Source organism: Anguilla anguilla, chromosome 12 (genome assembly GCF_013347855.1).
Source record: "Anguilla anguilla isolate fAngAng1 chromosome 12, fAngAng1.pri, whole genome shotgun sequence".
NCBI lineage: Eukaryota > Metazoa > Chordata > Actinopteri > Anguilliformes > Anguillidae > Anguilla > Anguilla anguilla.
In genome coordinates, this window is record NC_049212.1 from 35696281 (window position 1) to 35708426 (window position 12146).

Sequence of the window (12146 nt, forward strand, 5' to 3'; positions counted from 1 at the left end):
CTGTGCATGCTAACGCTAACTTCTCTGGCACTTGCTAATAACTCTGGCACTGTGATGCTAATGCTGATCTCTGGCACCGTGTATGCTAATGCTAACTTCTCTGGAACTGTATGCTAATGCTAACTTCTCTGGAACTGTATATGCTAATGCTAACTTCTCTGGAACTGTATATGCTAACGCTAACTTCTCTGGCACTGTGCGTGATTGCTAAGTTCTCTGGCACTGCACACGCTAACGCTAACGCTAGTTGGTTCAATTAGCCAATTTCAGAAGTTAAGGAGTAGAGAAATCAACCACTCTGAAGCACAATGGCGGGTATCTTTTAAATACAATGTGTTTGCTTTGAGACTTTATTCCTCTACACTCAGGTCAGTATTAAAGTGCTAAACCAGGGAGGAATAGCTGCAGACAAACTGACAGCGCAGCCTCCTGAAACGGCTTCATAGGGTGTCAGAGGGCGAAGATGCCAGGCTAGAGAGCTGTACTGAGACATGCTCATTTCCTTCCCCAGGGTCAGGGGGGGAAACAAAGGTTTCTTTTCCGTGACAGTCTGAGAACATCACCCTTTGATTTCAGCCACTGTTGTTCCTTTCCAAAACAACCTCATTTCCTGTTACAAATATGATATCAAATGGCAGCACTCACAAAAATACCACCAAAAAACACACACACACACACACACACACAAGACACCCTCCCCGCCAAACACACACACGCACACAAAATTCCAACCATCCACACCTATTTTGAACTCAAATCTTAACGGAAAAAAATAAACTTGCGTCGCTCTGTTCTGGCGCCCAATCAAAGTAAAACCAGCGTTTGTGGCCTCCCTCCTTCCGCAAGCCGAACCCGTATCCTGCACGTCTGGATAAACACAATCACACTCGGCTTCGACTGTCAGACGCAGGCTGCTCAGTTACACTGGCAGTCCTGCACCTCTTACGCCGAACTTCACTAATGATTCCCCAGGGTGACTCACACAAGACGTTTTTCTTACTCTATTCAAAAACGAAAAAAAAAAAAAAACAACAACTTTGCAGCAAAAAAAAGAAAAAAAAAAGAAAAAAATACTCCTTATTCCGCACTATATCCACGGCAATAATATGCAGCAAAATAAAATGTTGAGCGTAGAAGCTATCTAACAAACCCTTAGCCTTTGGACTTCCCCAACAAAGGTTATTTTATAATGACAAGCCTCGCTTCGGTGGAAAGCGGATCAAGGCGTAGACGGCACCTCCGCGCTGAAAGAGAGGGCTTGCACCTGTCGGCTCGTCTCCGACTTTAAAGGCACGCGAAGAACAAACAAGTACGAAGCAGGACTCTTTCATTGCTACTCATGAACAAAGCGTCTCCTTCAACTTTAAAACGTGCACAGGCACGAGGAAGAGAGGTGCTCTCTCTCACTGTCTGTACATCTATCTGTCTCTATCGCTCACTCTCTCTCTCGATCTCTCAACTCCAGACCAACTCCAGTCCCTTTCAAATGACAAGCTTATGAATTATTCTACTCATTAAGGCCACCAGGAGGCATCGAGACTTCAACAAGGTCCTCAATCATTACATGTCATGCACGGACCTCTAATGCTGTACATGACCTACAATGTGAACCACCACCACTGCAGTATGACTAAGAAACAGATCCACCCACACTGGGAAACCACAGCCAATCAGATCCATCGGCACTGGACGTGACGACCAATTAAATCCACCAGTACTGGGATACTGCCAATCACATCCACAAAAAATTGTGCAACATGCCTCACCTGAATGCAAAGACACATTACAAACAACCTTAAAGGAAAAAAAACATCACCACGGCAACAACAGAGCGGTCAACCGAGCGCTACAGTTCACCGAGGCAGCCTTGTTTTGATCCGCTGAGAGACTCCAGCCCTTACAGGGGCTGGAATCCGAGGGTTAATTACACGGGGGGGGGGGGGGGGCAATTACTGCGTTTGTGACCTGAACACAGGCCACCCTGCACACGCTCGGCGCACAGATGGCGCAGGGGCGGCGTCTTCCAGCGCTTCTCAACAGCCTTTCCCGTCAGCCGCACGCCGCAGCGGCACCGCCCGCCACTTCCTGTTGAAACCCGCGCTTCCAACAGCTGGGCCCCCACGCCGCCGCCGCCGCGTTCACGGCCGGGTCAGACCGGTCGGTTCAGCTGGAGTCGGGCCTTCGCCATGGAAACGGCTAAACAAGTTTCAGTCCACCACGGCTGTTCAGTTACTGTAATACGCACACAAACGATGCTGGGGGGGGGGGGGGGGGGGTGGTCATGTTTTCATGTAAAAATGCTAAATAATTATCCTGAAACTTATTTTAGGCTCAAGACTTAAAACCATTTTCTAATTACTTAATCCCACTGTTTGTGCTCGTTTTAAAATAAGTGTTAAGCTTTGAATGTGTAGAAATAAAACACTTTATATAAAAAAAAAAAAAAAAAGCTTCAAGTTTAATTTAAATCCATATGCTGGACCTCTTGTGCTCCTGCCCTGTTTGTTTTTATTACGGCCTCAAGTTAAGGGCCTGTCCTGTTTAACAGAACAGCCACTTTCTTTAAAATCAGCGTGGGCAGCGCCGGGCTGAACCGGCATGGTGTGGCAGCTCAAACGGACAATGAAAAGTTTCACACAAACTGAGCCCCGGCACAGAAGCCGGAGACGCAATTTGCCCTCGACGACATGTAGTGGGGGAAATATAAAAGAGCAATAAAATCAATCTGCCATGTTCAATTGGCAGAGCCCGTAAATATGTGGCCTTTAAATATGACAATGAAGTTCGTTCAGGGACCGCGGGGAGGCCTGCTGCCATTTTATGAACATGCTCAGGAAATTAACGTTCCAGCAGCAGGAATATCCACTGTTTTTACTTTTTCCCCATACTTTCTAATATTTTATATTTTATTATTACTCTCTGCTATTGTTTTTATAATGAAGTGCACACTTGTGATCAGTCATAAATGCAGCACAGCAAAAAAAAAAAAAAAAAAACTAAATAGCTGCAATGAAAATTAATTTGAAGTGTTCCACAAGTGACATTTACTGGACAGGGCCGTCTCACTGAACAATTATGAGTAGTTAACCTTTCGCTTATCAGTGGATATGTATGTGTATACTTAGTGGGTGAACAAATTTTTTTTTACAAAAACAATCGGTGATGTGACAGCTGGGCTGAGCGGAATGAACTGACCGTAGTCCTCCAGGGCCTTGAGCGTAACGTCTAAGTGGGTGGAGCCGAAGGCGTTGCGTACGAATCTCCGCCTCCTCCGAAGGTCGTCCTCCCAGTAGTCCAGCCGCCAGAAGTCGTGCAGCTGGCTGTGGGGAGACAAAAAAAAAGGGGGCGTGGGGGGTGGGGGGGCGGTAGCCACAGGTTAGCAATTAGTCCCCAGAAAAAACAGCGGTACACTAGTTCACCTCATATCCTGACAGAACATCATCCGACGCTTAAAATCTGAGGAAAGGTAACAGCGAAACTGGAAGGTACGCAAAGAACCCCCAAAAATAATAAAAACAAAATTTTTAAAATCTGAGGAACAGTAACAGCAAAACTGAAAAGTTACACAAAGACCCCAAAAAGCAAAAACAAAAGAATAGTAATGATATTCTGGGTTTGCCAGCGCAGCCTGGCCGCGTTTTCGCTCTGAAGCCAGGCGAAGGCTGTAGCAGCAGGAGCCAGCGGTGCTCACATAAATCACAGCCAGCCCCATTAACAAATACAGCATCGAATTACAAGTATAAATGGAGCAGCTTGCCTCCTTTTTTTCCCCCTCTGTGTTTTTAACAAGTCTTGTAAATCAAAAGGCGGGGGGCTCACCGCGGACAGCGTGCGGTTTAATAATCTGGGGGTCTCACCGCAGTCGAAGCCCGGGCCCATAAAATATGCTGCACCCCACCCCTGTGCACCCCCCCATCCCCCACCCCCCCCTCTTTGCATATGTGGAGTCATGATTAAAATAATGTGCTGAAATATTCATTGAAATGATTCCCAAGGACCCCGCAGCAACCCAAAGAAAATTGCATTTTTATTCATTATTAATAACACCGAATTAGGGCTGCGGGAAAAAAAGGAGAAGAAGAAGAAGAAAAAAAAAAAAGGTTTCAGCATGTGGTAACCATCTTTGTAAATGATTATTTCAACATTAGTGAGGACCAGGGATAATTTTATTGCTCGCAGCTAATGCAAACCATTAAGAGTCGGCACTAGCATCAGGTTACTAAGTGCTCCTCTTTTCAAGTCGAGCGCCGGTTGGAGAAATTTCAAAGGCCTTGTGTTTCCTTGAAGAGGGACGACGGCAAAGAAAGAAAAGAAAGAAAAAAAAAACGAAAAAAAACAACACTGCTACTAATTTACTCCAAAGCGAGTTTAGCGATTTGTAAAAGGAGGGTGATGATTGGAGCGCTTTTGGAACAGATGACGGTATGGCGAGGGATGAGCCCTGGTCAAATAAATTCCGCATGAGCTTCGTCTTCATCATCAGCCAAAAATGAACGAGGAGATGTTTGAATTCCTGGCTATTGTTTTTTTTTTTTTTTTTTTTTTTTTGTCTCCAGTTATTTTTCCACATATGAAACCATAAGCATAATAAATACAATAAGATTAAAAGAAATCTGGAGCTAAGAAAACATACAAATTACACAGTTTTGATTACTCGACTGTGGGCAATGCTAAAATCAAAACACCAGAGCTTCAAGTCGCTCAGAAGATAATCTAATATCTAATGCGTACATGTACGTTATTACAGAGGGAAAATACAAATCAGAGAGATCTATGGATTTGGTGGTGGATTAATGAAGTATAACTCCTTCAAATAATGTGCTTACTGGATACAAAATAAACTAAAAATAAAAAAGGGTATTCAAATGTGTGCTTGCTAATCCCACATTTCCAAAGGCATTCTTGTGGGTTGATTTTCCTATGTTTAAAAAAAAAAAAGAAAAAAAAAAGCTCCTAACATCATGGCATGCCCAAAACGCAAAGGAAAGCTTTCTGCAAGCGACGAAAAAAGACAAAGACAAGCACCACCCACCCAGCGTTCACCAGGGCAGGCCTCGGCAATTCAAAAAATATGTCATTCCAAAGGACTGCTCAACATTCTCAATCATTCCCATCAGTTAGCATCAAAGAGCCATCGCACTGGGGTAAAAATGCACATTTCCATGAATGTATTACGTGAGATCCCAAGTGCACAGATCTGTACCAATAAACATCTTTAGAGGCGGGCCATAACTGACAAAGGAGAAAAAGAAAAAATATTAATTGCAGAAGGTTTATAAATGGCACACAATTTGTTACTCTGGTAAAGGAAGGCTCATAAAAAAAATGGTATAAAATCAATCTCCTCATTCAAAGCAGGATACTCAGGGCTTCACAGCTATTAATCCAGAAAGCCTTTCTCCACGATGCAATTTTGAATTCACCGTGACAGATTTCCCTGATGTACGCCTTCATCTGCCTGGCAATCGGATAATGAAAATATCAGGAGAAACCGGCATATTTCAGTTCCACAACAGGAACTACATTTTAATACCAACCCTTCAGTGAGCAGGTTTCAGATAAAAAAAATCAGCAATCACCACTAATAAAAATTAAAAGTGGATCTCTGCAGCAAGGATGCAAGCTGTCTGGCAGACTGCTCTATATCCATGTGTCTTTCAGGCTGTTCAGACAAAAGTGAATTTTTTTTAATGCTTTTTTTTTTTCCATGGAATGTTACAGCGACCGTGCAACAATCCACTCAAGTTGTGATGCAACCATCAATTCAAGACGCAGTGGATAATGTTTAATGGCATTGAATTTTATCTGCTCTGGGACTACAGATGAAAACTAGCTTCACAGCAAAATCTGGCACTCTTACTCTTATGCATACGCCTGTGGAACTGATCAGTCATTTACCTGAACCAAGTAAAATTTAACAAACAAATAAATACATGTCTATTGTTAGGCCAGATTACCGCGAAGGCTGTTCACATTTATTTCCATACTCCCGAGGCTCTCTGTTCGTCTGCCTGTCTGTCCGTCCATCCGTCAGACTCCATCCTTTCTGGACATGCCAGTATGATGATAATGTCTTCTGGAATGTACAAGTACAAAGTGTCATGGAGTTTATTTTTCCAAAATTGTAATTACCTCACAAAGTCATCCTTCCACCAGAACATTTTTTTTTTTGTTTCTTTATTTTGTTTTCGTTTCGCATCTCAGGGAGAGCAGACGGGAGGACGCGGCGGACGAAGTCAGGAACAGAAAGGGCCCTCCTCCGCTAAGATCAGGTCGAAATTCGAGAAAATCTGAGAAAAGCGAAGGCCCTGTTCAGCTCAAATTCCCCCCCAAAACCGCCGTCATAGAAAAACCATCTCGCTTACAGTCACAAACTAACAATTCATAAAATTCTGTTGTTCAAAGGAAATGGGGGTTTGGGGGGGGGGGGGGGGGGGGGCGGAAGCTTAAAGTCAGCACTCTCTCGTAGCAGGAGGGTTCTGTGCCGGAAGCAACGAGAAAATCCCGAGTTGGGATTTGACATGCTAAGCGGAATTAAGTCTTAGCTTCCAGCAACGGGCTCTCATTGTATAGCCTCCCCCAGCCGTCAGCTGTAATATTGAGGCAGTCTAAACAGATTAAAGTGTTACATGGGGATCACATCACAAAAGCTACCTCCGCGTACCCTGAATATAATATCTACAGATGTCAGAAATGGTTGGGGGGGGGGGGTGTGTGTGGGGTGGATTGGGGGGCTCGGGGGACTTAGTGCGGCTCTGACAGCGAGGAGAGCTGAGCCCCACTTTAGCATCAATCAAGGGGGCGTGAATATGCGCACGCGCCCGTGTACATACGCGGGGGGGGGGGGGGGGGGGGCGGCCGCTCAAAGTTCATCAGTCCCCCCGACGTACAAAGATCCAGAGAGCCTAGAGCTTGTCCCCCGTCAATCTCGCACAAAGCTCACGAGGGAGAGAGAGGGGGAGAGAGAGTGAGAGAGAGAGAGAGAGAGAGAGAGAAGAGGGAGAAGAAGAAGAAAGAGATGTCAGGACGCTGGAAGGCGAAGCCCACGTAAACGATATGGAAATGATCGCGCCGGGAGAAAACATCTAAATCCCGTGTGGGCAACCCGAGAGATGACAGTTAAAGACAGTTACAACCTCCAAATCTCAAGACAAACAGGCTTCAAAAGCTGCACCAGGGTCTTCCTACATATTTTGAAAAAAATGTATTATTGGGGGGGGGGAAGGGGGGAGGGTGGCAAACAGTGAATTCCACCTGGTTTCTCTTTGCATACAATCGCTCGTGCACACTGACTGAACTACGAGTTTAAATAATAATTTTTTTTTTTACTTTTCGTTTGTGTGGACGTATGAAAGCTTTGCGCTTTAATAGACACGTTTAAAGCAGATGAGGAGTAAGGGGTGCTGAGCAGGGGTCCTGACGGACGACACACACACACACGCGTGTCCCGGCTTCCCGTAGCGACCCCGAGCCCCAGCACACGCAGGCAGTTCGGCTGCGGCGTTCCCCCTGAGAAGGGGAGAGGAGGACCTGGGACGCTTTAAACCGCGCGGTCAGCGTCGGGTTCGACCGCGGCGTGGAAACGAGCCGCGATTAAAGCCCCTTATATCCAGGAGGGTGGTCCTGGGGTGGGACTGGGGGGGGGCTGGGGCGCTGTGGGGGGGGGGGGGGGGGGAGATGGACCTCTCGCATTAGAGTCTATTACACACGACCGCATGAGCGATGACTGGGACTCCTCTCAGGTGGTCTAATTCAACGCCCCCCCCCCCCCACCCCACTGAGCTCCCACAGGGGGACGTGACATTGAGGAAGTCCAGTTCCCGGAAAAAGCTCACTGTCAGTCAGGGCTCCCCGATCCCTTCCCCCCCCCCCCCCCGGGCCTTCTAATCCACACTCACAGGCGACAGAGAGCTCCTGGGCACTCCAGCATGGGTCTGGTGTGGGTGCATCGGGACAGCCGAACGGACATCGCCGAAATGCCATAAGCGTACGATCCATGCAGCTCAGCTCAGCCTGGTTTGTTCCTCAAAAAACTGTGCATGAGGTGGGGGGGGGGGCAGGGGGAGGGGGGTAAAATCTGTTCCACACTTTTCCCTTTTTAATGTGGACATTTGCTTTCAAGAAGGAAATTGTGTGAAATTGTGTTTTTGTAGTTTTGTTTGATTGCTAATTTCTTTTTTTTTTGGCACAGCAGTCACCTGGCAAGGCGTTCTGTGTGGGAGACGAAGACAAACCGCGTTTCACATCGGAGAGCAGAACGCCACAAACAAGGAAGAGCGAGAGAGACAAACATAACGCAGAGCAAAGAACAGAAGCTGCAGAAACTTCCTAAAAAAAACTCATATATCTTCTGCTCAAAATTCATCTAGCATACCTCGCCAAAACAAATATAGCCCTCTCTCTCTCTCTCTCATACTCTCTCACACACACACACACACACACACCTTGCAATATTATGTATAATCCAGACAAAGACAAGAGCCATGTCACCACCGCATGTACCCATACAGCCGCTCTTTACCAAACTAATGAAAGTGTATTACAGACTGTTTGAGCAGGGAGCACACTGTGAAACACCGACTCTTTATCGCTGCTTCCAGCTGTCCGTTTAGCAACCATCGCTATTGGGATGCCCCGTGACAGCCCAAACGCCGAGTTCCAATCGCCCTCAACCCCCCCAAACCTTACCCCCACCCTCACCCCCCCCCCCCCGCCCCCCCGCCGCAAACATCAGGTGCCTCGGAGCCCCAGCCCCCAGCCTCTTCATCTGAGTGACAGTCCCCCGGAGGAGTCAGCTCCGCACTTCCTCACTCCAGCCATTCGGGCCGATTGCGCGCATCACGATGCGAAGGGGGGGGGGGGAGGGGGGAAGGAGGCGAGGCGAGGCAAGCCTCCCCCCCCCCCCCCCCCCCCCAAGAAAGCGGGGGGCAAAATTTATTAGTCACATCCCCCCCATCAATCAGCCAAATGGATTTCAAACTGCATTTTAAAAGCTCATTTTCCGGCGCAGATAACCAAAACTATCAGCCGCTAAAAACATGGCCGCCGTTATTTATGGCTGCTCTCACGGATTTAAAGCGTTCCCGCGGTAACTGCGGCTTCTCGGCGCTCTCTCCCCACCCCCTCCTCCTCCTCCTCCTCCTCCTCCTCCTCCCCCCCCCCCCCCCGCCGCGTATTTAAATATCTCCGCTCTCCCGTGTGTCTGCGCGGCGCGGCTCTGGCGGTGTGAGATTTAACGCCTCCACTCCGGGGAGACGGCGCTCGCGTTTATAACAGGCAGTAAAAAAAAAAACCTGACGGCGGCGACTCAGAATAAAACGGCCGGGGAGGACATAAAAAGATTTATAACAATTTCAGAAAAACACACACAAAAAAAAAAAAAAAAAATAAAATAAAAAAATGTGCCGCCCTGGCGCTGGTAATACTGGGGCCAGTTTTTCTTTTTTTCCGGAGAAATCCGCACGCGGTCGCCACGGGTGATGGATTGGGGCACGGCGAGGAGGGTTGGGGATGGCGGGACAAGGGGGGGGGGACCCTCCCTCCTGTACAGATCGTTCCGGCACAATGGGGGTTCCTCAGGGCCCGAATGACCACGAGGTAGAAGGGTCAGAATGACTGTCGCTCATATTTCCACATGGGTAATTTATGAAGGACGGGATGAATGAAGGAGAGGGAAGTGGGGTTACAGGAGGGGGGCCCCCCGTTAGTCTGCAGCGAGCGGGAGAGAGAGGGGCCGGCCCCCGGTCCGATGGAAGCGCTCGTGTGACACTGGGCTTTCTGTCCGTCTGAGACAACAATGGGCTCCTCACACTCCAGACGCCACCACGGATGAAATATCGGAGGTCACATCCTATTTTACCCACCCTCACCACCCCGCCCCCCCCCCACCACAACTCCCACGCAACCCTCAACCTCTGCCCCCAGCTCTGGAACCCAGCAGCTGTATGCAGATGTGCTCAGCCTGGGGGTCATTACATTTTTTACATTTTCTTTTTTTTTTCTTTTTTTTTTCAAAGAAACAAAACTATAACCGATTTAGGACACGTTAAGTTGAGTGACCCCTCCCTGGGCTGGGGTGCCTCAGGCGGGCGCACACACTGAGCGCGTGCACTGGGGGCCGCCCGCGACCCCTAGCCTGCTCACGAATCTGCGTCTCAGCCCAGGGTCAGGAGGAATGCAGCCAGGAACAGCAGGGCAGTTGTGCTTCAGTGGTTTACATGCCAGCAAATTCCATGTTGTGTGTTCCATGTTCTATGTTCCATCACTCAAAAGTGAAATTCTGCAGCATAGGACCGTTCCCCCTGAATTTGAAGGGGGAAGCCAAATAATTTGCTGGAAATTTGTGATAGGTGCTCTGTATGTCTGAAATAATACAAAAAGCTAGCATTCATAGCCTGTCCAATGACATCAGCAGTCAGAGTTCTTAACCACAGATTGGTAATCTGTTTGCAGTCACAAACATCGATTGGAACATTGGTTACACACAGACACACACACGCAACCTCGGCTAATGATTTCCTTCACTGGTGAACCAGCATCTGTACAGCACTGCAGAGACGAGTCCATTCAGAGAGACAGACTATAAAAACATGAGGAATCCCTCTGTCATTCCAGCACGACGTGAGCTTAAGAGACGTCCAATTTGTCCCCGCAGTCAAGACCGCGTTATCCTTCGCCGTGCCAGAGACCAAAACAAAGGAAAGGGATGCAGAGAGATTGAGAGAGAATGGAGGGAGGGAGCGGGAGAGAGAGAGAGAGAGGGAGAGATAAAGAGAAAGAGAGAGAGAGAGGGAAATTCAATAAGACATCATTATATTCCCCTTAAATGGTTCCATTCGAGGAGCAATCGGAGGATAATTATAATAAATGGCGGTAATCAGCGGGTGCAGCGTTTAAAAAGGGGAGGGGGGGGTTTTCGAGGGGGGCTGGTTTTCATCAGCATCACAGACAGAGCCCTGTGATGTCAGGACACTGTGCCACGCCCACCCCCCCCCCCCCCCCCCCAGCCCCTCTGATCCAGACACCGACCACACCCCCCCAACCCCCCCCCAAAAAAACCCCAAAAAATGCAGCGCTGGATCTGAGAACAATCCCTCCTGTTCTGCATCTGTTTTTCCCCCAGTGTGCCTGGTGCATGTGGGGAGAGCAGCACAGCGCACACAGGCCGTCCTGCCCTGAAATTCATCTTCATGGCGTTTCTGCTGTTTCTCGACGCGCCGCGGCAGTTCAAAAGCACATGACTCGCGTTCTTTTCTTTTTTCTTTTTCTTTCCGGAAGCAAGTGCTGGAGTGCCGCCGAAGTCCACCGAGATGCGTTAATCACGGAGAAGGGACGTCTGCTAATTAACAAGCGCTTATTTGCGATTGCTCCATCTCTACGCAACGTTTGACAGAGCCGGCCGCCGTACCTTTTTACTGATCTTCAGATCCGATCTGTGTTCTCAAGCCTACATCTACAGGTGTACCACAGACAACCATCACTGGGCAGGAGGACACAGCCGTCAAGGGTGCAACAGCAGTGGCTCCTCGTGGGATTCAAACCTGCAACCTCTGAGTTACATGCCCCTAGCTGCCTGATCATCATCAGAACTGCCAGGCCCCGAGTCCTCGGGACAGCCCTGCGTGCGGCGCAGGGTCACATGACTACAATCCGAGACGCGGCAGCAACGTCGTCTTCTTCTCCTCCCAAGTGCCTTTGCCACCACTCGTCCTGTGGCCTTGTCTGAACCCCGTCTCATTTTTCAAAGTCAGCTACGAATTCTAAAAAAAAATGCCACCCCGTTTCCCCCTTCTGCGATGCCTCACGCGCTGACGAGGATGTCGATTATTTTCTCGTCTGATGAGCGCGAGCGTTCTGCAGGAGCGGGGACTGGTTCGGTTACGGGAAGAGCGACTGGATGTGATCATCGCTGTGGGTTTCCCAGGCATCTGGTTCCATCCCTCTGAATCATTTCTCACAGATCCCTCAGCTTAAGCTGCGATCACTCAGTAACCCCGAACAGCAAGGGAAAATGTATAAAAGAAAAATAAAAATAAAAGGGCCTGTTTCTGGTTCTGGGCCTGTGCTCTGTTGCCCAAAGAGAGAGCAGCTGAAAGAAACAAGCTCGAGTGAAAGTAAAGGGCTGTGTGTGTGTGTGTGTGTGTGTG

The 12146-nt window shown here is 48.4% G+C and overlaps 1 protein-coding gene across 1 annotated transcript in view; it reads right to left on the reverse strand.

The window, feature by feature from the left end:
* nbeab (neurobeachin b) overlaps positions 1 to 12146 on the reverse strand; it is a 203999-nt gene that overhangs the window by 122075 nt on the left and 69778 nt on the right. The window contains exon 25 of the mRNA XM_035383683.1: positions 3196 to 3320. Within this exon, the coding sequence (XP_035239574.1) occupies positions 3196 to 3320 (125 nt within the window). The remainder of the gene's footprint in view (positions 1 to 3195; positions 3321 to 12146) is intronic.